Raw genomic sequence first — 25,482 nt, 5'->3', positions numbered from 1 at the left:
CTTTTTTCTTAATCCTCACTCGAGAATATTTTTTCCATTGATTTTCAGACAGAGTGGAAGGAGGAGCGGGGAGAGAGAGAAAGAGAAACATGGATGTAAGAGAGACATGGATGTAAGATCAGTTGCCTCCTGCACACGCCCTGACCCGGTCCAGGGATCAAACCCACCACCCTTTGCATCTGTGGGCCGATGCTCCAACCACTGACCCAATACTACATTTAAAAAAATATTTTATTGAATTTTTACAGAGAAAAAGGGAGTGGGATAGAGAGTTAGAAACATCGATGAGAGAGAAACATCAACCAGCTGCCTCCTGCACACCCCTTGCTGGGGATGTGCCCGCAACCAATGTACATGCTCTTGACCAGAATCGAACCTGGTACCCTTGAGTCCGCAGGCCGATGTGCTATCCACTGCACCAAACGGGTTAGGGTGCAATACTACATTTTTATTTTATGTTTTCTTTTAATTTTTTGCTGTTTTTTATTCTTTTAGCTTTTTTTTTTTATTGAGGTATTATATGTGTACATATCTTACCATTACCCCTCCCTCTTTTAGCTTTTTTAGGATCACCACTAGAGGGGTGAGCACAGGCCTTTACTAAGTGATTTACATTCATTATCTCATTTCATTCTTTGAGGCAGGTTTTAATGTCCTCATTTTATAGACGAAAAATATGAGTCTTATAAAGATGAATTTGCTTATTCAAAGTCAGTGACTACGGGAGCAGCTGAAACTTGCGCAAGGTCCATCTGACTTTGGACTCATAACTCTTAACTACTTGATACTACTTTTTCTGTATTATGGGCTATATGTGAGGTAAGACTGAAATACATGGACAGTGAATCATTTAACTAAGAAAGCATTAATATGTCAGTGTCCTTGCTGCCTCTTTTGATTAGGGTTAACTTTGACTACCCTGTCACTAATTCTGAACTTCCAATTAGTTTTAAAGTTTCTTTTATTCTACAGGTACCATATTTCCAATCCATTCCATTCCATTCTTTCTATTGCCATTGTTGCTGACCTAATTAAATATTGACCACCTTAACCTAGACCAGTGATGGCGAACCTATGACACGCGTGTCAGCACTGACACGCGTAGCCATTTCTGATGACACGCGGCCGCTGAGGCGGCCGCATGCCGAGGATGAAATATTTGTGAAATAATGTTTTTTCCTGAAAGTGACACACTACCCGAGTTATGCTCAGTTTTTTTGGCGAACTTTGACACACCAAGCTCAAAAGGTTGCCCATCACTGACCTAGACTATTACAGTATCTTTCTAATTTTTCTCCCTGACTTTCGTTTTATTTGACAACTTTCATATAACTACCAAATTATCATTCTAAGAACATAGACCAAATGGCTCCCCTCTCCTGTTTCCAAGTCTTTAGTTGCTTTCTATTGTACATAGAATAAAATCTTTACACCTTGACTTGGCGTTCAAACCCATTTACAGTATGTCCTGAGTCTTTCTGACTTTATCTCTCACTAAATAAAAGCCATCTGCCTACCTTGCTCTTCAGCTACATTATTCTACTCTCCTTTATTAAGATAGTTTGTTTGCTTTCTTCTTTCATTTAAGCATTTTTTCTTTATCTTAACTCTTTCTTCTAGAACTCTTAGATCTCATCATAGAAACTATTTTCTGTTTGCCCTATACTTCCTTGTTCTGTGTTCTTATTTTACTGCACCTATAAAATCTGCTTTGTGCTGTCCCTTAGTATATGCATTTTTACGTTCCTTTCTACTTAAATTGTGGGCATTCATGTTCATTTGTATGTTCTCCACAATGCCTTGGCTATAGTAGGAACTCAGTAAATGTTACTCTTAATTTGACAGTCAGGACAGTATTAGATATTACTAGAGTATATATGATCAATTACAAAATAAATTCCGTAGAGAAACTATTAGGAGTTTAAACAGAGTGATTACTACAGATTAGGATGGGCAAAAAGAGATTTTATTGAGGAAATTTAGGTTAAATATTAAATCATAAAATTTAAGGTAAACTGAAAATTGAAGAGTTTAGGAAATGAGTAACTTCTAATATTTTGATTTGTTTCACTTTATTAGAAGTAGCCATAGTATGTTTAATAATGCTAAGCCTATATATATGGAGGAGGAAATATACTACTTTTGTTTCTTCAATTCTTGAGAATTCCCCTAAACATTTTCAACAGTGACACCTCTAATCAGATAATTGGTGTCAAGTGACATTTTAAAAAAAGGAAAAAACACTTTTAGTTTACAATAAAGTAGTGCTTCAATTGAAGTTACATCACTTCTTTTTTTTTAAAAAAAATTTTCATTTATTGATATTTTTAGAGAAAGAGGTAGAGAGAAAGAGGAAAAGAGAAAGAAACATTGATTTGTTGTTCCACTTATTTATGCATTCATTGGTTGTTTCTTGTATGTGCTCTGAGCAGAGATCAAACCCACAACCTTGGTTTATCAGGATGACGCTCTAACCAGATTAGCTACCCAGCCCAGGCACTCACTACATGACTTCTTTATTCCTATTTCATTAAGGCATTTTATGTAGGTGTGACTGTAGATTGCCAGATAAAGAGTGTAATGTTAATTGGCCATGGAAGATGTAAGAAAAATGACACAACTTATATATCATTATAATTGCAAATTTGTAACTTCATATCAAATGTCTTATTCTTAAAATTCACTTTTCTTTCCTTATACTGGCCATTGATGTCATAATATAGAAGGAACTGTTTTTGGTGTACCCAGAATTTTTTTAAGAAGTCTTTGGCCCTAACACTTATTTGAGAAAACCAGATAGTACATTATTTCCAGAACCTGATGAGTTAGCATTTTTGAATAAAATATTAAATAGATTAGCAAATGTGCTAACATTTTACTCTTTCTTATAAGCATTTTATAATTTTCATAACATAATGAGTGTATTATGTGCTAATATTTTCCTCTTTCTTGTAAGTATTTTATAAATTATATAACATAATGAATGTATTACCTTGAATTGTAACATTTTAATTTTGTTATTTGTGATTTTTGTTTTATACTGCAGTTATACTTCTTTAGTATACTTGACTTACCTGTTAGATTTAATGTATAGTCAATTTTAAATATAATTGATGGGCTCTAGCTGGCTTTGCTCAGTGGATAGAGCATCAGCCTGCAAACTGAAGGGTCCTGGGTTTGATTCCGGTAAAGGGCACATGCCTGGGTTGTGGGCTCGATCCCCAGTAGGGGCGTGCAGGAGGCAACCAATTAATGATTCTCTCATCATTGATGTTTCTATCTCTCTTTCCCTCTTCCTTTCTCTCTAAAATCAATAAAAATAAAGAAATACAATTGATGGCACGTTAGTATAATTCTTAGCTGTTTTCTTTTGTTAGAATGTATATATATATTTCTACAGTAAATTATTTACATCATTGTGAGTATAATTTAGTACCAGCATTATATTTTCTTATAATACTTCCAATTTATTATGGTTAGCAATGTGGAAAAGTTTTCGAAATTTTATGTACATGTATACACATGGAATTTAAGTAGCATTCTATTTCCTAGTTTTGCTTTTAATAATAATTTTTTAGCAATAAGTCAGTAACAGTCAATAACATAGTAGAATTAGTAATTATTGGATGTGATTTTCTAAAAGAAAATGACTTTTCCTGCTCATCAAAAATATGTCTAAATGTCTGATGTTTTTGAAGAATGTACTTTTGAAATCTAGATTTCAAAGGTGCAGATCAATAGAGATTCCAGATTTCAGAACTGACTTTGGTGTTTACTCATAATATGACCGTAACTGAAATAAAGACATTAAGAGAAAAAGATTTATAAAGCATTGCTTTTCTTTCAGAATTATGTAAGAGAATATGTTTTTGCTGTGAGACACTGAGTACTTTGGTCATGCTTTGTAAAGTTTGGAGCTTTTTAGAATATAGTTGAAGTATGTTTTAATATAGTAGTTTTTTTTATTTTAATATAAAAAAAACTACTATCTTTACTAAGGACAATGCTGTTTATGTATTCTGATATTTGGCATTTTCCCTAGAATTTAGCCATATTGTCCTTTCTTTTTATATATAGGTAAAATTTCAGATTTAAATGAAGAGCAGAAAACATTTCTGTTGTTAAAGATGAAAACTAAATTTCCTTGGATTAGTGGCACTAATCAGCACATTACTTAGGTATTTTCTGTGAGGATGTTGCAGTTTTAGGTACCTTGAAGTTTTTAGAGCTCCCTCACAGACATGAAAATAAATTAGCAGCATTCCCTGGAGAGCTGTTAAAAAACAATTGCTAGGTATTTTGGAGGCACTGATAAAAACATTATAAACTTACTTTATGTAGTGTTATTTATAAATTTTTCTCTAATATAAATTGGATATGAAAAGTAATAGTAAAATATGAGTCAGCCATATGATGTGATATGTTTTCAGTTTAGCATAGCACTAAGGTAACTTCACAGGCCCTTCTTATTTACTTATCTATTTATTCCCACAAAGACATGTACTAATTCTTACTGAATATGTGAGCAACTCGTATTTTCCCTGTAGAATGTTATTATACCTTTATTTAATTTTTTAAATTATGAGACTGTTGAATATAGAAAGATTTGATAATCTGGACCATATCTTTGTGTTTAATGGTTTTCTTATAACTCTAAATATGCTGAGTGCTATATATAAAAAGTAGCTGAGAGACTATTGAATAGTATATTACTATACTTATAGTATGTCCATTTTCTCTCTTGTGTCCATGCATCTACTCTCAAACACTACGTGCCTTGTAATTCATAAATATATTTAATGTGACTGACAGGTGTAATTCATTCAAGGAAGAAGGCCTATTAACTTGAATGAAGTGATGACTCATTTACATATGCCTTCCTTTGCCCACATTCTTTTAAGGGATGATCTTTGCTTTGAAATAGAGGAGTGGTCAGGAGTTGAGGATTGTGTGAACATTTATGTTTTTAAACTACTACTTGCCCTCTGTAACTTTTCATTAATTGATGAAATGCTTGTCTTTATTAAAGAACATTACGTTAGCTATAGTTTTATTGCAGTCAGTAAGAAAATTAGAGGATGTTGGATCATTTGTCATTTTCCTCTTTCTTCATTTTCTTTCCATTGAGAGAGAGAGGCTTGTTATTTATATATGTGTGTATACACACACACACACATACACACACACACACACACACACACACATACACATACATATATATATTTGAAGGACAAAGAAGACAGAAGGAATGAGGAGTTTCATAGAATATTATTAGTTTTACAGTTGAGGAAACAAGTTGGAGAGATGAAATATCTATAGAGTAAAAGGTAGCAATGCTTAGCATTTTCTTTCATTTTTGAGGATTAAGAACTTTTGATTCAGGGTTGGAAAAATGAGATAACTTACTATTTGTCTCTTCACAAGATATTCTTCAGTATCATCATCTTTTTTACCTTATCTATCAATATTCAGGTAAATAGCAGTAAAATTAAATGCTAATTCTATGGAAGATACTACCCAACATTGCTAGTGTGTTATTTTATGTAATGTTATATTTTTCTTTAATTTAAAATATGTCCATGTGAATCACAATGTGGCATTCCTATTATGGTTTCAGGTGACCTTCCCAGATACTTTTTTCCTCTGAAGGAAGTTCTTTTTTAAAACTATATTATGCAGCATAGCCTACATTTCATTACCATTTCTTTTCCGAAGGGTAAGAAATTTAATACCAAGAGACCATAAATAAGTAAAATTACTTTATTTGTAATTCTTAAATGACTCACACATTTTTCATAAAGCTTTTAATAAACACTATGGCTCTTACAAGAAGAATAGAGAGTAACAATTTTTTTTTTAATTTAAAGCACAGTCTGAATAATTTAAATAAGTTGAAATTAGTTGACATGTCTGATACTCAGAAGTGAAAACGTTGGCTGTCTTGTAGTAATCAATGCATAGCTACAGCTGGTTGAAGGGGACCAAATCCATTGAAGAGGCGATTTGGTTCCATTTTACCAGCTCTAGCAAAGCATTGCAATGCTGTTAGTTAGGGCTATAAAACAGTTAAAATGCTTTTTATTTGTAAAATTATGGTTATGGACCTTTTACAAAAGTAAGATTCTCATATCAGTTCTTAATCATTGAATGTAAATTTTTCTATTTTGAAGGCACTTTTCCTACTATTTCCTGCTCTAAAAGTGAAAAGTCTTTATCCTTCAACATGTTAATGCATTAAGGAATTATCAGTGTGCATTTTTGTTTTTAACACCTTACTTAATTTTTAAATGTAGACAATAACATGTTTCGAAACCAACAACATTTAAAGGAACAAATAGATCTTGATGCATTTCAGAGTAATGTTTTATATTTCTCTCTACGCAGTAAACCAAGTAAGTAACCTAACAGGTTTGGAAAGAGTACTGTTAATCACACCTTTCTGCTGCCCCTGCCTTTTTTTTTTTTTTTTAATTCTCAATGAAGAAAGGAAGGAAGGAAGTGAACATTGATCGGTTGCCTCCTGTTAAGTGCCCCGACTGGGGATCAAACCCAAAACCTAGGTATGTACCCTTATTGGGAGTCGAACCTGTGACCTGCCGGTATATGGGACATTGCTCCAACCAACTGAGCCACACCAGCCAAGGCACCTTGCTTTTTTTAGTATTATACTGGAGGACTAATAGCAAGTTGCTGACTAAGGTTGGAAGAATATGAGTGGCCTTAAGAAAGTACCTCTGCCCTTTGGTTTATAAATAGATTGCATGTGTATTCAAGTGTATTACTTGGATTTGTATTGAGAGGAACTACCATACATGCCAGCTTATTTTTCTTTGTTTTTTACTTATGTAGTATTACAAATCATAGATTAGTAATTTAACCTTTTTAAGAGTCTACTTCTTTGACAGAATTCTCTGTACAGATTGCCTAGTTATTCCTCATTATCAGTTTAATAATAATACATTGAATTGTGGCTACAATCCATAAATTTGAGTATTAAAATCTACCATTAAAACTCAATCTAGCAATTTTTGTTAATAATATAACTTCAGTGTTGCATTTCAATATCAGGTAGGGAAGTCTTCTGAAACATACTTGATTAAAATAAAAGTTTGAGAAATTATAGTTTGCCTGTAAAAAAAGTAAGTGAAATATAAAGAGTAAGGAAATAATTACTATTCTGAACTAAACTGGGAGAAGGTCAATAATTCAGGCAATATTCAAATAATTGTCATATTAAGTATATTCTGCATCTGTTGGTTAGTAAGTGTCATGCCGTGTTGAAATTAATGTAACTACAATTTTCCCATATTTTATTCTAATAGAAGTGAAACAGGTGCTAAATCGCCTGGACTTAAGTGCTGAAGATAGCAGTAAAACTGGCTTCTATTTTTACTAGTTATATGGGAGCTGTTTAGCAGATCCAGTTGCTCAAGTGTGCTTTTGGATGGCAGTTCAGTTTCATATACTGGCCATATCGGGGCAAGGAGAGGCCATGGGAAAAAAATAGTACAGCATTTGATAATGTCAGCATCTGTTATCCCTGTCAGAGAGACAGTTGAAATGTTTGAGTTACACCAGTGTCAGCAGATGCCCAGAGTTTAATATGTACTCAGTTAAAAATGAACAGCTGACCTAAGTGATGAATGTGACATTTTAGAGTGATTGAAAATACTCTTAGATATGTTAAGTTAAACTTGTAAGCACCAGAATCAGTATATAATTTTACTTTTTAAAATGAATAACAGATGCTGTCATTTTATTTTCTAAGGATTATACTCAATACTATAATCATAAGATTATTAGATACTGGGATGATTTAAATTAATTAAAAGCTTTTATACCTATAGAATAATGAATATAATTCTTTATTATAAAACATGGGTATAGTAATACCCTTTGAATAGTTTTATAGAGGAACCTCTACTTTTGAGGTGTATATTTTGATATTTTGATATTTAGGGCATGCACAGTTAAATGGAATATGAAGCATTGCCATCTTTTTGTGGATGATTAGAAAGAAGGTTTATGCTTAAGTGTTAAGCTTTGAGTTATTTTTTCTTTGAAATACAGAATTTTAAAATTATGAGCTTTTTATAATTTTCAATAAACATGCAATAACTTATATGATATATCTAATAGATTCATTCTCTCATTTTTTTCTAATCTGATAAAATGAAAATCAACTTTGACAATTAACTACCTGGTTGTCTTATTAAACAGAGAAAATTATAGTCACCTTATAGCTATTTATAGTAATTTGTGACAGAAATTTAAAAATATTATTATACTTTTTGTACATGACTAAATATGCCAGTTGAAATAATACTTCTAATAATAAATGATTAGAATATTAATATTTTTAATGTAAGTCTATCATAGTAGCTAAAATAGATACTGCTTATTAATTAAGAGCTTATTTATAATTTTTATTAACATATAAATATAATACAAAATATATTTTGTATAAAATATGGAAGTATTTTGATATCTCTAACATACAGTATATAGTAGATCTTTGATGTTTATAAAAATTGACTTGTAATTGCATAGTACCATTAAAAGAAGGTTGTTCTGCCCTAGCTGATTTGGCTCAGTGGATAAAGTGTTGGCCTATGGACTAAAGGGTCCCAGGTTTGATCCCAGTCAAGGGCACATGCCTGGGTTGCCAGCTCGATCCCCAGTGGGGTGTGTGCAGGAGGCGGCCAATCAATGATTCTCTCTCATCATTGATGCTTCTAGCTCTCTCTCCCTCTCCATTCCTCTCTGAAATCAACAACAAAAAAAATATTTTTAAAAAATAAAAGAAGGTTCTATTTGTATAAATTGTGTTCTTGACTATAGTGTTTTCATTTTGAGTGCCTCCTTTGGATAAAATAAATTCAAGGATAATACAGATAATAAATTAATTTATTTTAAATATTTGGCAGTCTGTTTCCAATGTGCTCTGTTGACTTGTAGCTGTAACCCAGAATTTTGTCATTTTTCTTGCATAAATCTTATATTTTAATTTATCCTAAGTACTAACTTAGCATAAAGACATGATAAACTTGAGAAAGATAAGGACAACTTTTTTCCTTTGAGAGTATGATTTTACTTAAAATATAGTCTTTTAAAATTATGACTATGTTTATAGTTTTCAAAAAAGAAAACCTAAAGCAAAAGCTTGCTTCAAAAAATTCTCTAATATTATTAAATTATAAATTTATAAAATTATAAAGAATAGCTGTTAAAATGTAAATGAAATCATCTTTTGTTGTATCCTTTCTTAATAAATCAGTCAACCCTATTAATGTGATACACTTAAATTAAGATCAAATTGTGGAAACAGAAAATAGTCCATGTGTATATCTCATTCTTTTGTGCTAGTAATACTTTTTTTGGTGTTCAAATATTCATGTAAAAGAATATATTAATCATGTGAGTACTAGATTTAAAAATGTATTATGTTTTAAATGTAAAAGATTTGAAAGGAGTTTCATGATAATTTTAAATCTATTTCAGTAGAGTTTTTTTCTTCACAAAATATAAATCTTAGTGACATTTAGTTTTCATCTATAAGCAGTAGGTACATTTCATGATGTTATTATTCCCAAAGGTCATCTCTTTGATTCTAGGTTAATATTACCATATGAAGGTCATTCACATAGAAAGAAGCAAGGGCTTCTTTTAGCTGCAGTTTATTTTCCTCTTGGCGTTTTAGTGCCTACCAAAAATACATACTTCTTTACATTCCATAGCATTGTATGTTCATATGGGTACATAAAGAAGTATGTACTCTGAGTAGGTATTACGAAGTTGTTAGCTGTAAAAACATGAATTGTTTTATTTTCCCGTTTGTTAGTAAAACATTCAGCTTACTGATGTAGAACAATGGTAGATCATTTGTAGAGACAATCAAAGACTAAACTTCATAAAAAAATTTACCTGAAGCATTGCATTAAGGCCATTTATGGTTCCTTGTTGGTGGACATACACTTCTAAACATTGACCAGTTATCTGTTGTACTTTATCCTGGTTTGGTCCTTTTTGCAATAGCTTTATAGAACCAGTGGAGTTTTTACAGAGTGTGTTTCAGAAATTTATACAATCAGCCTAGTATTTCTTCAGAGTCTTCAGAGTGAAATTCTTCTTATTTTGTAGTGTGCTTCTAGATCCTACAAGTAGATAGTAATTAATTTGGTACAGATTCTTTTTTTATAGACTAGTTATCTTAATAAAAACTTAACCTATCAACCAATTAGTATTTCTTCTGATATTCACCCTAAAGTTGAAATGACAATGAGAAAAACCAGATTTTTTTTAGAGCAAACTGAATTTTTCTATTTTTATTTATTTTATAAAAATTTTTAAATTGAATTTTTAGAGAGGGTGAGGAAGGGAGAGGGAGAGACAGAGAAAAAGAGAGAAACATCAGTTGCCTACCATAGGTGCCCCGATCAGGGATTGAACCCGCAACCTAGATATGTGCAATGATCAGGAATCAAACCTGCCACCTTTTGGTGTATGGAATGATGCTCCATCCAATTGAGCCACACTGGCCAAGGCTAAACAGAATTTTTAAAGATGATGAATTTTTTGTTAGGTTTTTTTTTTAAGGTTACAGATAAGAACTCATGATCAATTGAAAACCTCTTTGTCGTTCCTTTGTCTTCATTAGCTACTAATCTGAATTTTACATTTTACATTTTGGGTTTAATACAGTTCAAACAGAAGTATATAAATACTTAATTTTGGTGAGTTTACCTCATTTCTTTCTTTTTTTTAATATAAAGGACAACTGTCAGAACAGTTACCTTGTTCAAAGTATTACTTAAAAGAACTGAAAGGTATTAGCACTGGGTTTTAGCTTGATCACTCATCATTAAAAGATATAATAGTTGCCTTTAATTATTGTGGTAGTAAACAGTTAATTTAAAAGAAGACTGTAAGGAATTTTCAGATTTGGGAAAGGAGGGGTAAAAAGGCAGGGAAAGAATTTCTGCAGCCTGTGATAAAAAGCTAGTGCAGCTCATAGAGAGCAAATTAGAATGTAGCAGGAGATAGGGCAGTACTACAGCAGTTTCAGCATTGCAGCATTAGAATTTCACCATACACATTCTGATTTATTTTTGTGGCCAACTTAGAGTATATTTTAAAAAGTGTTCTGTAATCTGCCAAGTTTCTTTCTTGACTAAATCTTTAAATAATTAATAGTTTTTAAAATTTAGCATACTTTGGGAGCAGGGTGTAATTTACTAGGGATGCAAAAATCATGTAATCTGAAACAATAAAAGACTAAATCTTTAATAATATAAATGACAGTAATGGATTTGTACATTTTTGAGATAAAGAGTTACCTGCCATGATATATGAACAGCATTCCTTTTTACACTACATAAGCTCTCTAGTTGAACTGTGAAATTAGGCTTTGCCCAGATAGAATTTAACTTAACAATAAAAACATATATTGAGTCAGTAATAGGTAAGCATGCAGAAAGTCATAAATAAGCATCCTTAAAAGTACAGGCTTTGTGGTGCTCTGTTACCTGTGAGCTTAGTGTCATGCAGCATTTGCAGCAGGAAGAAAGATAATGACCTAGAGAGTCACATCAGCAGCAGCCATCTCATCTTGATTGTTCCTTCACTCTATCCGCTGATTCAGCACTTCTTTTCATGAGTCGGTGAAGTCAGAGGGAAGTATCAGTGAACACAGAATCTCACCTTTTAAGATAAATTTGAAAAACAATTGAACAAACAAAAATAAATCAGCCATCTTTCCCCTCTTCCTTCCTTTTCCCTTAAAAAGAAATAAACCACAGAAAAAATTAATCAACACTGGCTGTTTGATTTAGAATGTTATATTACCAGTATTGCATAGATATGAGTAGCTTGTATCTGTTGTACAGAAAGTTAAGCAAGCAAGGAAGGTTGCTACAACGTCCAAGATACTGAACCTCTCTTATTTCTTAGATGAAATGCTTCGGAAGAGGGGGAAAAGTTGCAGAGCAAGTTAATTTTATAATCTAAAACAGCCGGAAAGCCAAAAAAACAAAACACACCTCACTCTCCCAACTAACCATAAACATCCATACTATTTTCCTTTGCCCATCAGAATACACTGGGTTCTTCTGACTTCTTAGGAAATAATTCTGCATCTTTCTTGCTATGAGATTTTTTTTTTTTTTTTTTTTTTTGGTGTTTCATTTCCAGGAGTAAATGGTAAATCTGTATTGAAGCTACCTTGTCATATCCAGAGGTCAAGTCTGCAAGCAAGGTCAGGATTTCCACATGGTCACTACAGAGGTTAACTTAAATTCTTCCCTCAGTGGCTACAGGCTAAACTGTTACAGCTTTATAGGCAGCTAAGCATTTGAAACATGCACTCCCAGGCAAACAGGCTCTCTTGTGCCTCTCTCTTCCCTGACCATATTTAGTCAACCATAGCAAAAAATAGTCTCCCAGCTGTCGATTGTCGATCCAAAAGCTGAGGAAGCCTCTATCTTGCTTTCTGCCTATTGATTGTTCATCCTGCGGTCCAAACACTGCTTTGCCATTTGTCCTGCCTTTTTTTTTTTTCTTAAGCACTGCCAAATAAAGCGGTCTCTCATGTTTCCACTTACATTTCCCAGATTTTCACTGAGCTTGCGCTGAGACTGGGAAAGCCTGATGCGGCTGTCACTATACTTAGAAGCACTGCAGAGAAAATAGGAGAGAGGAAAAATATTACCCTAGCTAGAAGCAAGACAGTCTTTAGGATAAATAGAATATCTGTGCTCTCAAATTATATTTCATAACCTGAATTTTTGTTGGTTAAAAATATTATGCATAATGATATTTTGCATACTTAGAGGCCTGAAGGGATTTCGTAGTGTTATCTTTAGAGCTAGTTTTTGCTATACATGCTCTTTAAATTTAATGAATAATATTTGAATGGAAAATGTGTAGAAATGGTAAGTAGAACCTGTATATTGAAGGTGGAGAAAGATCATTAAGGAAGAAGGGAGTAGTGTGTAAATGAAATTTTGGAAGTGCTACTTAAAACTTTTAATTCTGTGTCAATTTTTATTTATTTATTTTTGTAGTGCTTATGTGTAAAACAGGGTCAGGGATGCTTTTGAGTAATTGTGTACTTCTGTATTGAAACCATATATACATATATAACTATTAACATGCATTTTGTTATTAATTAAATTCTATTTCATTTTCAAATGTGAAGTGGTGTTTTTCTCTCTTATGCATCACCATTTTTCTTTAATTTTGTGCAATAGCATTAGGCATGATCATTTCACATTTTATTACAGACTAAAATAGTCATTAACCTATATATAACTTTGGCACATAGCGTATGTCTCAAAGGAAAAATACTTTTGCTATAAATTTTAATAGCTTATTCACAATAAATTTTAACATCGAAATTTATTTTTTTAACTAAGGAGAAAAAATATTAGAACATCAAATCCAACAGACCTATGGAGATAAAATTTAAGATCTTATAAACCTAAAAATGTCCAAGAGAAACCAACTATGCCTTGTTCTTACTTTAAGTATTGATTCAGTTTAGAATCAAGAAAAACCATTATCAGTTTTCTAAGTTCATTCTCTTACAAGGGAAGTTTGTCCTTGACACTGTTTTTGTCTTTAACATTTACTACCATAGCAGTCAAGCTTATGTAGATATTTGGTAAATTTAAAGAGCCAGCTTTCATAGTTATTGAAATAATTTTACACATACTGTGAGTGAGAAGGTGACACATGTCTCAGAGTGTAAGATGGGTTAATTTTCAGGTTTCTACATTATCCTAGATTTTTTAACCATTTTGTAGCAGTGAAAGTCCCGCTCCCCCCCTTTTTTCAGCAAGCACATATAATGTATTAAGTGTAAGGAATTTTTCAAAGCCCTTTTTTAATTTCCATAACAACCCTATGAGATAGGATTTGTGATTCTCACATTTTATAGATGAGGAAATTGAGGCATAGAGGTTAAGTAATCTGCTCAAGTCACCAGATGTTCAGTTTGCTACAGCTATAATTTGAACCCAGATAGTTTGGCTACAGACTCCCAAAGCTCTTAACCACTGTTCTTTGCTGCTGCTCTATATTGTAATAATGAAATCAGTTAGGAATTATACTTTTTGGGAGTGGAACATACACCAAAAATATAATGTTGCTAATATCCTTCCTTCAGTATATTCAGAAAGATGATTGTTTACTTGACTATTTGTTCCATTCAACAAAACTGTGAGCTCCTTATCCTACATGTTCAAAAGAGATATAAAGATAAGTAAAATGGGGTTCCTTGCTTATCGCAAGGAAGGAGAAATAAGCCCAAGCTGGTTTGGTTCAGTGGATAGAGTGACAGCCTATGGACCAAAGGGTCCCGGATTTGATTCCGGTCAAGGGCACATACCTTAGTTGCAAGCTCCTCCCCCGGAGGCAACCAATGTGTTTCTCTCACATTGATGATTCTCTCTGTCTTTTCCTCTCTCTTCCACGCTCCCTAAAAATCAATGGAAAAATATCCTCGGGTGAGGATTAACAAACAAAACAAAACAAAAAAAAGAAAGAAGGAGAAATAAGGACTCACTAGTCATGTAAGAGATCATTTTAGTGTCTTTAAGAATGATCAAGAACTTACCTCTTCTGCTGCCTGTATTGTCATTGTATATCTTTCTCATTTTGAACTAAATTCCACACTACCAAATTCCTAATTAATGAATTTAAGCTAAAATAATGAACCTTTAAATTATAGTATCTGTCAAAAAGAGTTGTAGGAAAAACACATCAAAAACAGAATTTAAAAAACATTTAAGTAACAACTATTCTCTAGTTCTTTCACCTGTCTAACCTAACAAAAACCATTCATATTTATTTAAAGTGATTACTATGGATAGCATTTTGGTATATACCCTTCTAGACTTGTCTGTGTCCATTCAGAGAAGGGTAACGTATTGGACAAAAATGTGTTCAGATTATTACATACTAACCTGCTTTTAGCATGCCCAAAAGAACTTCTTGGTATTGATCAGCTTTCTCAATAAGTTCCTTTATGGATTCTGGACTAACATGCTTTAACTATTATTTGAGGGATTATTTATTAGCAATAATAACTTAGCAAGCATTTATTGAACACTTAATATGGGCTACAGTGCTATTCTAAGTCTTTTTATATTAAGTAATACTAATATGTAAGGCCTTCACAGTTTAACTATGGTTTGTTTGGAAAAATGTTGCCTATCTCTGAAGATAGATTGCAAAGCATGGCAGGCCCTAAAAATGACTCAGAGCCATTTGACTATCACATACCACTGCAGACAGCTGCTTGTCCCCTCTGCTTCTCAGAACTCATTTGTTCATCATTCAGCAGACGTTTGAGTATTACCATGTGCCAGGGATTATGCTAGGCTCCACTATTAGTTGTTCCGGAACTTAATGCTTCTTTGGCAGTATTCACAAATGCCTGCTTAACTGGTAGTAAGATGTTATCTTTAAACCATCCTTGTCCTTAACTTCTTGGAAAACAACCAGATTGAGAAATACAAAAGAGTGCTTGAGCATTAAGGAAAATATTTCAATATTTCATATACTATATGCCCCGCAAGTGCAAGTCTATTAGCTTAATAAAATTAATTGATTTATTGAACCGGTACCACTCCCATCCCAGCAACTCTATGGGCCTCAGTGCTTGCAGCATAACACCAATCTCCTCTTAAATAACTAAGGAGCTGAAGTGAACATCTTCAGCTCCATCTCAGCAGACACCTTATATTCAGAAGAGAAGTCACTCCTTTTTTGTTTTTCTTCCTTTGAGCTATTGGCAGTGTAATATGGTAATGTACTTCTGAAACTACTAGTAGAATGGGAGATGGTGGGAAACATGATTCCATAAGAACCAACTTCTCAGGAATATAGAGAATGTTTAATAATGTGACTTAATAAAAACTTGATGGAATTAATATGAACCACACTTTATAATTTAAAACTTGTAACATTCATATATCTTGCCTACCACGGTAAAGTTGCAAATTAAGATTTTTAAGGTAGTAAGCCTAAATATTATCTTAGTGTTTTAACTTAAAAAATTTTTGCATCAAACTAATATACATACATATTTAAGTCAATACTACCACAAAGCTTATAATGAAGAAGAACTGTCTTTTGCTTTTATTTCTCTTCATCTCTTTGTTCCCCCCACCAAGTAACTTATCCTATAATTTATTAATTTATATCACTGTTTTCTTTTAATGAAATGTATTTACATTATTTTTAATACATTTTATTTTTAATAAAGCTTTTTTTCACATGATTTAATACTTGCATCTTTAAAATTGTCCAAGAATCATAAAACTTCTATAAATTCTGTTTCTCACATAGCCAAATGCGTAGTGTAACAGACAATGTATGGCATTAGTATCATGATTATCCAAATCTGAACATTCAGTAGTATGATGTTATACTAATATTTTTCCCCATTAAGAATCTGAGTCAAAGTCTACAGAATATCTAGTATTTTGTTTGAATCCACTGAATGAGGAGGATTAGAATCTTTTTAATTATTGAAAGCAAACTAAAGTAGGAAACCTTAGCCTTTATGAGGTTCATGAATGTGATTTAGGGGTTTGTAGACTCAAAATTATAGGTTAAGATTTTTATGGGAATTTCTCAGAGCAGGAGAGTCCAAAGCTTTCCATAGATTTCCAAAGAAGTCTGTCACGCCTAAACAGTGATTCTAACTTCAGCACAGCTACTGAAGGGTGTCTTTAAGCTGTGAGTCTCATTATACTTTGGATCATCACTGTTTAAAATCTGAGAAAAGCTATAAATTTTCAAATTGGGGTACAATTTTTGAGGTTCTTGGTTCCTCCAAAACCTGTTCTCAGACTTCTTGGACTTGCTCTGTGGGATTCATAAACCACTGCCATTAAGGAAATATGTTCTGGCTCATATTAGGCCTTAATCTCATTATTTTAGAGACTTACAGTTTCATTTACACATATTCTACACCTTCAGACTCTTTCTCTATACGTTTCTGACATTACTCTATTTCAAATTTTTATCTCACATACTAGAGGCCTCGTGCATGAGTTCGTGCACCAGTGGGGTCCCTTGCCTGGCCTGCGGGATCAGGTCGAAACCGGCTCTCCGACATCCCCCGAGGGGTCCCGGATTGTGAGAGGGTGCAGGCCAGGCAGAGGGACCCCACTGGTGCATGATCCTGGCCGGGGAGGGACGCTGGAGGTTGGCCAGCCAGGGAGGGACCGCGGGAGGGCTCCAGGGTGTGTCCGGCCCATCTCGCTCAGTCCCAATCAGCTAGACCCCAGCAGCAAGCTAACCTACCGGTCATAGCATCTGCCCCCTGGTGGTCAGTGCACGTCATAGTGAGTGGTTGAGCGGCCTTAACATATCATTAGCATATTACGCTTTGATTGGTTGAATGGCCGACCGAACACTTAGCATATTAGGCTTTTATTATATAAGATATCATCTTAGGTAATATGTATCTTACTATTACTTCTTTACCTTTTATACTCTATTGGAACAATTTTAAAAGCTTTTATTTCCTGTGTTTACTGCCTTTTTTAATCTGTGGAGCAGTTATCTTAGGTTATAGTCTTTAAAAAGAACAATTAGTGGATAAATATGTTAAGGGAAATTTTTTTCCAAATAGCCAAGATCTGAAAACAGCCCAAGTGCTCATTAGTAGATGTGTGGATAAAAAAGCTGTGGTACATTTATACACAATGGAATATTACTGGCCGTAAAAAAAATCACACCAAACCTAGAAATCTTACCTTTTGTGACAGCATGGATGAACTTGGAGATCATTATGTTAAGTGAAATAAGCTTATCAGAGAAAGACAAATATCACTTACATGTAGAATCTAATGAACAAAATAAACTAACAACTAAAGTGGAGACAGACTCATGGATACAGAGAACAGACTGACGGGGACTGATGAAAGAAGATGAAGGGATTAAGCAAAAAAAGCATACATTTATAGCACATAGACGCAGACAACAATGTGGTGATAGAGGAAAAACAGGGTCGGGGCTAGGTGGAGTTGGGCAAAGGAGGGGAAAATGGGGACAAAAACAGACTTTACTGGTGCACGATGCAGTGTTCAGATGATGTTTTATTTAGTTGTAAAATTGAAACCTGTATGGTGTTGTGAACCAGTCACCCTAATAAATTCAATTAAAAATAGAATGTAAAATTGAAAAAAAAAAAAGCAATATAGATTAAAGAACAATTACTGGATAAATATGTTAAGAACAATTACTGGATAAATATGTTATAAATATGTATAATTTCCCCTTAAATTATATTATGAATTTTCCACATAAAACATTCCTGTTAAGAAAAGTTACTGATGTATGTGGCAAGAAAAGTTGCTTCTAATTTTACTTTTCTTTGGGGGAGGGGGGGATGAGCTGATTTTTTTCTAAGAAGCATCATTTCTTGATAATTAGCTTTCTGGCTCTTTTATGGTTTAACTAGATACCCGGTGCATGAATTTCTTGCATGGGTAGGGTCCCTAGGCCTGGCCGGTGATCAGGGCTGATCGGGGCTTTTTGGCTGCTGACTGGGGCCTTCCTTCTGGCTGCTGGCTGGAGCCTTCCTTCCCCAGCTGCTGGTTGCCAGCTGGGCCTTCCTTTGTTCTGTGCCGCCCCCTGGTGGTCAGCACATGTCATAGTGAGTGATCGAACTCCTGCTCTTCCCATGGAACTTCTGAGGGGACACTGCATATTAGCCTTTTATACATATAGATCTTAGGTGCTCTTTAGGATAACTGCCTTTTTTATTTTGGAAATACTTTGTTTCTGATTCTTAAATTTCAAATATTAGATTATAAGGACCCATTTTATGTGTTTTGACATCAGCTGGTTTTAGCATTACTAAATGACAGATTTTTAACTCTCTCTGCAGAGTTCATGTTAATCTTCAAGCTACATAAAATTTGTTTCAATTATTATTACTACTTTTTCTGCACTGGTACTTTTGTTACTTGGTTGTTTTTTATTAACTCTTCCACTAATATATACTGTTCAAATTGAACCTAAGAGATTCCACAAATCAAAATTGTTATCCTTATTAGGGTATATTTTTTAACCCTTCGGTATTTTTAGTCTCTCATGGTTCTTCTCTGTGGCACTCCCATTCTATTTTGATTCTGTTCTCTAGTTAGTAACAGTTTGTTTACTTCTTAAAATATTAAAATGCTGTACATTTGAGTTTTAGAAAAATTGAAATTTTTTTGTCTTTGTGCATAATATTTAAAGAGGAATATTTTCATTTGACTTAAAAGGTTTTTAAAATATTTTTTCAAAAACAACTATTTAATTAAATATCAAATTTGCTATTTAGTATATTAAATAGCAAATATAAAAATAGCATAATTTTGACTTTCAGTGCAATGCGTGTTTTACTATCTAAATTACCAAGACCATGGATTGTGGATGAGAAGAAAGACGATGGTTATACTGCCTTGCATCTGGCTGCTCTTAATAATCACGTGGAAGTGGCTGAATTGTTGGTACATCAGGTAAGAAAAGCAATTCAATAATTTTTAACAATTTTAGACCATTGCCATTCATTTATTTATTAGTTCATCAGCTACCTATTAGTATGCTACAGTAAAATCCCATGATGATGCACATTCAGAAATAGTACACATTAGTCTTCTAACACTGATTATTAAAGGGAGGCAAGGGTGTGTTTGTGTGTCCCTCAGTCCCCAGTGTTCCCTCTGCACAGTCTTCCTGGATTGGTCCAATGAAATGAGCAAAACTACAAGGGATTTTCCAGAACCACTGCCACTGTTGTGGAAGTGTCATTTAGCCACAGGACCAAGAACCATCATATTGATATCTAAGCTGATGTGGCCAGTTGCCAGCAGGTGACACCAGGCTGTAGCCAGGATCTGGGGATTCAATTCATGATTGCTGCTGGACCTGTGGAATGTGTGGCTGGATAGCAGCACACACTCACCTTAGTCATTTCATTCATTTCCAAAATAAGACAACTTAACTTTTTATGACTGAATTTTTTTGGGACCTATTTATTATAGTTTATGATGTTTTAGTATATTCAGCAAAATATTAAAAATGCTTCAATCAAGTATATGCCATATAGAAGCACTGAAGTTATTAAAAAATTATCTGTGATCCCTGACTTTAAGGAGTCAAGTTAAGAAGATGCAACAGCAGAAAAATTTAGGAGATAGTACATTATGTGCAATTAAATCCTAGATTATAAGGTAGATCCTCCATAAACTACACAAGTTTAGATAAATTATACAAGTTTAGATAAAGAAATAGTTCAAAAGTTAAACTACTTTTCCCCTGCCATTTTAAGCCTTTATTATTAAAATTAATTCTTTTAAAAGTATTGTTAATTATAATATGTTCTTTTTTATCCTAATCCAAATGGCAGACCATAAGCCAATAACACACTGTCTTTGTTATTGTTGCTTTATAGTAAGACTTAAAATCAGTTAGAGTAAGTCCTCCAACTTTGTTCTTCTTTCTCAGAATTGCTTTAATATTCTGAATCTTTTGAATGTCCATATGTATTTTAGAATCAGATTATTAGTTTCTCTTAAAAAGTCTTTCTGGGAGTTTGATTGCTCTCATACATATGTTTTTATTGATTTCAGAAAGAGGAAATGAGAGGAATAGAAACATTAATGATGAGAGAGAATCATTGATCGGCTGCCTCCTATACACCCCCAACTGGGGATTGAGCCCGCAACCTAGGCATGTGCCCTGACCGGGAATTGAACTGTGACCTCCTGGTTCATGGGTCAGTGTTCAACCACTGAGCCACACTGGCTGGGCGTAAATTACATTGTTTTAAAACTTCAATTTTGTATATTGTTAGTGTATAGAAATATAATTATTTTTTGTATATTGATCATATATCCTGTGAAATTGCTTAAATTACCATTGGTCATTAGGGAAATAAATTATAATCACATTGAGATATTACTAATTATCAACTACAATGACTAAAATTAAAAAGGCCAGAAAAGCCAAGTGTTGATTAGGAGTTGGCACAAGTAGAATAGACAAACATTGCTGGTGTTTTTTCAAAGCTGCCATTTTAAAAAACAGTTTGGCAGTTTCTTATAAGGTTAAACATATTTCACTATACAACTAGCAATTTCACTTCGGGGTATGTATCCAAGAGAACTAAGGACACATTTCCACACAAATATTTGTAGCAGCTTTATTTATAATAGTTTCAAAGTGGAAGCAAGCCAAGTGTTCATCAGCTGGTGCCAAGATAAACAAATTATGGTACATCCATACAGTGCATACTTACTACTTTGGAAAATCTAAATGATGGAAAAGTTCAGGAAACTTGAAAAGGAAATTCCTCACTTCATTATATAAGAACTAGAGGCCCGGTGCACGAAATTCGTGCACGGGGGGGGGGGGGGGCGGTCCCTCAGCCCAGCCTGCACCCTCTCCAATCTGGGACCCCTCGAGGGATGTCCGACTGCCTGTTTAGGCCCAATCCTGGATCAGGCCTAAACGGGCAGTCAGACATCCCTCTCACAATCCAGGACTGCTGGCTCCCAACTGCTCATCTGCCTGCCTTCCTGATTGCCCCTAACCGCTTCTGCCTGCCAGCCTGATCACCCCCTAACCATTTCCCTGCCAGCCTGATTGATGCCTAACTGCTCCCCTGCCAGCCTGTTTGCCCCTAACTGCCCTCTCCTGTAGGCCTGGTCACCCCTAACTGCCCTCCCCTGCAGGCCTGGAACCCCCCAACTGCTCTTCCCTGCAGGCCTGGGTCCCCCCCAACTGCCCTTCCCTGCAGGCCTGGTCACCCCCAACTTTCCTCCTCTGCCGGCCTGGTCACCCCTAACTGCCCTCCCCTGCAGGCTTGATCGCCCCCAACTGCCCTCCCTTGCAGGCCTGGTCCCTCCCAACTGCCTTTCCCTGCTGGCCATCTTGTGGTGGCCATCTTGTGTCCACATGGGGGCAGCCATCTTGTGTGTTGGAGTGATGGTCAATTTGCATATCACTCTTTTATTAGATAGGATAGACATGATAAGAAAACTGCTGAGATTAGGTACCTCAGGATTTCACTCAAAAAACATCTCTATATATAAAAGTCTAAGCGACCTTTATGACCGAACGACTGGAACGACCAGACGACTGGCCAGTAGCTACGACGCGCACTGACCCAGACCTTGCTGCTGGGCTCTGACAGCCCCAAATCTGTTTCACTCTCACCCCGGACCTAGACAGGAGGGAGGAGGGAGCCCGATTCCTCACAGAATCGGCCATTGGTTAGCTTGCTGCTGAGGCCAACCTCCTGCAGTCCCTCCCCCCAGCAGGCCAGCCCTCCTGATCGGCCCCAGTTGTTGAATTTGTGCACTGGGCCTCTAGTAAATAATAAAAACAAACCAGAAATTCCATCTTTCAGAAAATGTCATAGCATTACTGGAGTTTCAGCTGTACTTGATGCTTCAAGCAAGGGCACAGTTGGATATCAGAGTTGTAGCATGAATGGTTCTAATACAAACAGGATGATAAAGTTTAATCTTTTGAACCTGTAGCCCTTTTTTTAAATTTCCTATTTTTTATTATGCCAGACATTGTTGCGAGGCAGTTTTGCATGTTACTTTTTTTTTTCTCCTGTTAATCCTCACACAAAGATATTTTCCCATTGTTTTTCAGTCCCAGTGTTGTCAAATTTTAACTATAAAAACTTGGTTGTTTTTCAGGGTAATGCAAACCTGGATATCCAGAATGTGAACCAACAAACGGCCCTCCATCTTGCTGTTGAACGACAGCACACCCAGATTGTTAGGGTAAAGTGTTTACTAACATGAATCTTAGTTTGCAGTTGTAGTTTAACCAGACGGATTTCTGGAATGTTTTGGAAATTTAACGCATTGTTAGATTTCTCAGAAGGCAGAGTTATATGTAAAAATTATGATTTTAGACTATTTTATATCAGTTTAATTTATAGTAGGGAATATCTTAAAACTCTGATATTTAAAGTTTTTGTAATTTTGTTGCCATATTTGTGAATTCCAAGAATATTAAATCAAAGAATTTCAAAGTAGCATATAAATTAGTTTTTAAAAAGTACATCCCCTCTTAATTTATATAATTGAGACTGAATTATAATTTAAAACTTTGGCTGGATGTTTGCTGCATTGATTCCAAATAAAATGTTTTTATTTTATTAACCTGGTGATTCTAGACAAAATATTTGAAAGATTATCTTTTAAAAATTTTTTTGGTAGAGCAGTGATTCTTAAAGTGTGGAGGCTGAACCAGCAGCATCAGCGTTGTTACCTGTGACCTTAGTAGAAAAGCAAATTTTTAGGCCCCACCTCATACCAACTAAATCAGAACTTCCAGGGGTGGGAACTGGCAGCAATCTGATTTAATAAGCCTTCCAGGTAATTCTGATACACGTTCAAATTTGAGAAACACTGCTCTGGAATGAAATTGTAAGTGATCTTTATGAAACAAAGTAAAAACAAACAAATAATAACAATTTGCCAAGCCCTAGCTGGTTTGGCTCAGTGGATAGAGCTTCTTTGTTTTCTTTAATTCAATACCCATAATTATCACTATTTGTAAGGAGCCGCAGGGTTATAGAGTAGTAGCAAACAAATACGTAAGAATTACTAGTGGCAGCCCCTCCAGTTGGGCTCTCTCACTCTTACTTTAGATATATTGTAATTTCTTGTGGGTGGGGATACTTTAGCAAAATGAGATGTCTTTCTCTTTTAGCTTTTGGTCCGAGCAGGTGCCAAATTAGATATTCAGGATAAGGATGGGGATACTCCTTTGCATGAAGCTCTGAGGCATCACACCTTGTCTCAGCTACGTCAGCTCCAGGATATGCAAGATGTGGGGAAGGTCGATGCTGCCTGGGAGCCATCCAAAAACACAGTGAGTAAAGATAATCTTTAATTCAGTACCACTGGAAGTCATTTCCCTAATGACTACTGATATCAAACATCTTTTCTTTGGCTTTTTTGCCACCCACATCTGTTTGATGAATGTTTGTTCATACCATTTGTTCATTATTTTGTTGAGCTGTTTTCTTACTATTGAGTTTTGAGAGTTATTATGTAATCTGAATGCAAGTTTTTTTAATCAGATAAGTGATATGCTTTTGGATTCTCCCGGCTTATGGATATCCAGTTATTCCAGCACTGTTTGTTGAAAAGACTGTCTTTTTATACTGAATCACCTGTTGTATCTTTATCCAAAATCAATTTTAACCATGTATGTGAAGTCTTTCTGGACCGATATTCTAGTATGTTTAGAACTATTGTCTTTAGCTATGTGATGCCAACCCACTGTCTTAATTGTTGTTTTTGTTTTTTCAAATATATTTTTATTGATTTCAGAGAGGAAGGGAGAGCAAGAGAGATAGAAACATCCATGATGAGAGAGAACCATGGATCAGCTGCCTCATACATGCCCCCTACTGGGGATTGAGCCCGCAACCCCGGGTATGTGCCGAGACTGGGAATCAAACCTGTGACCTCCTGGTTCATACTCAACCACTGAGCCATGCCAGCCGAGCTGATTATTGTAGTTTTATAATAAACTAGAGGCCTGGTGCATGAATTCGTGCACCAGTGGGGTCCCTCGGCCTGGCCTGTGGGATTGGACTGAAACTGGCTCTCTGACATCCCCCAAGGGTCCTGGATTGCAAGAAGGTGCAGGCCAGGCCGAGGGACCCCACCGGTGCACGATCGGGGCCAGGGAGGGACACGGGAGGTTGGCCAGCCGGAGAGGGACCACAGTAGGGCTCCAGGGCATGTCCAGCCCATCTCGCTCAGTCCCATCAGCTGGACCCCAGCAGCAAGCTAACCTACCAGTCGGAGCATCTGCCCCTTGATGGTCAGTGCACGTCATAGCGACTGTTCTACCAGTCAACTGTCTGCCCCCTGGTGGTCATAGTGAACGGTTGAGTGGCCTTAGTATATCATTAGCATATTACACTTTGATTGGTTGAATGGATGACCGGACACTTAGCATATTAGGCTTTTATTATATAGGATGTTGAAATAAGATAGTATAAGTCCTCTAACTTTTTTCTTCCAAAGTTGTTTGACTATTCTAAGTCCTTCACCTTTCCATATGAATTTGAGAATCATTTTTAAGAATGTAAAGGGGTTCTGTGACCTAAGTGTTTAAGAATTGCTGCTCTAACTGCTGTGTGCATCATTTTTCTCATTTTAAAACGAGGGGAAGGGAATAACTATCTCTATAAGGTTATGAAGATTAAATTAGTTAATTTATGGAAAGTGCTTAAAATAATTCTTGGTTCATTGTAGACTTGGTAAATGTTAACAATTATTATGACTGTTTTTAGGTAAGATGTTTGAGTCAATAGTTAGATGATCTGACTTGGGTTATGTGTCATCCCTGAACTAATCACACAGACAGGTTGATATCTGGCTGGTTTGATCCATCATGGTCCACCTTTAAAGTGGAGAGTATACCAATCCTCAAACT

At 35.0% G+C, this 25,482-nt stretch overlaps 1 protein-coding gene, 1 long non-coding RNA gene and 2 other non-coding genes across 6 annotated transcripts in view; 1 reads left to right on the top strand and 3 right to left on the bottom strand.

The window, feature by feature from the left end:
• MIB1 (MIB E3 ubiquitin protein ligase 1) overlaps positions 1 to 25,482 on the top strand; it is a 116,817-nt gene that overhangs the window by 66,892 nt on the left and 24,443 nt on the right. For both annotated transcript variants that reach the window (XM_054724200.1, XM_008160247.3), the window contains exons 13-15: positions 19,388 to 19,520; positions 22,716 to 22,802; positions 23,740 to 23,901. In XM_054724200.1, coding sequence (XP_054580175.1) covers positions 19,388 to 19,520; positions 22,716 to 22,802; positions 23,740 to 23,901 — 382 coding nt within the window. The remainder of the gene's footprint in view (positions 1 to 19,387; positions 19,521 to 22,715; positions 22,803 to 23,739; positions 23,902 to 25,482) is intronic.
• Positions 5,953 to 6,033, bottom strand: MIR133-2 (microRNA mir-133-2). Its single transcript, NR_129206.2, has one exon. It is a non-coding gene; the product is annotated as a microRNA mir-133-2 (primary transcript).
• Positions 9,703 to 9,783, bottom strand: MIR1-1 (microRNA mir-1-1). Its single transcript, NR_129207.2, has one exon. It is a non-coding gene; the product is annotated as a microRNA mir-1-1 (primary transcript).
• Positions 9,935 to 12,342, bottom strand: LOC129150927 (uncharacterized). Of its 2 annotated transcripts, none has more exons than XR_008557738.1 (3): positions 12,057 to 12,342; positions 11,526 to 11,700; positions 9,935 to 10,154 (listed from the first exon to the last, which is right to left on the bottom strand). It is a non-coding gene; the product is annotated as an uncharacterized LOC129150927 (long non-coding RNA). The 2 variants fall into 2 exon arrangements; XR_008557739.1 differs by having other exon boundaries at positions 12,220 to 12,342.

The sequence above is a fragment of the Eptesicus fuscus genome, chromosome 12, assembly GCF_027574615.1.
Source record: "Eptesicus fuscus isolate TK198812 chromosome 12, DD_ASM_mEF_20220401, whole genome shotgun sequence".
Lineage (NCBI taxonomy): Eukaryota > Metazoa > Chordata > Mammalia > Chiroptera > Vespertilionidae > Eptesicus > Eptesicus fuscus.
The sequence above is the reverse complement of the archived record's forward strand: the minus strand, read 5'-3'. Positions and strand labels throughout refer to the sequence as shown.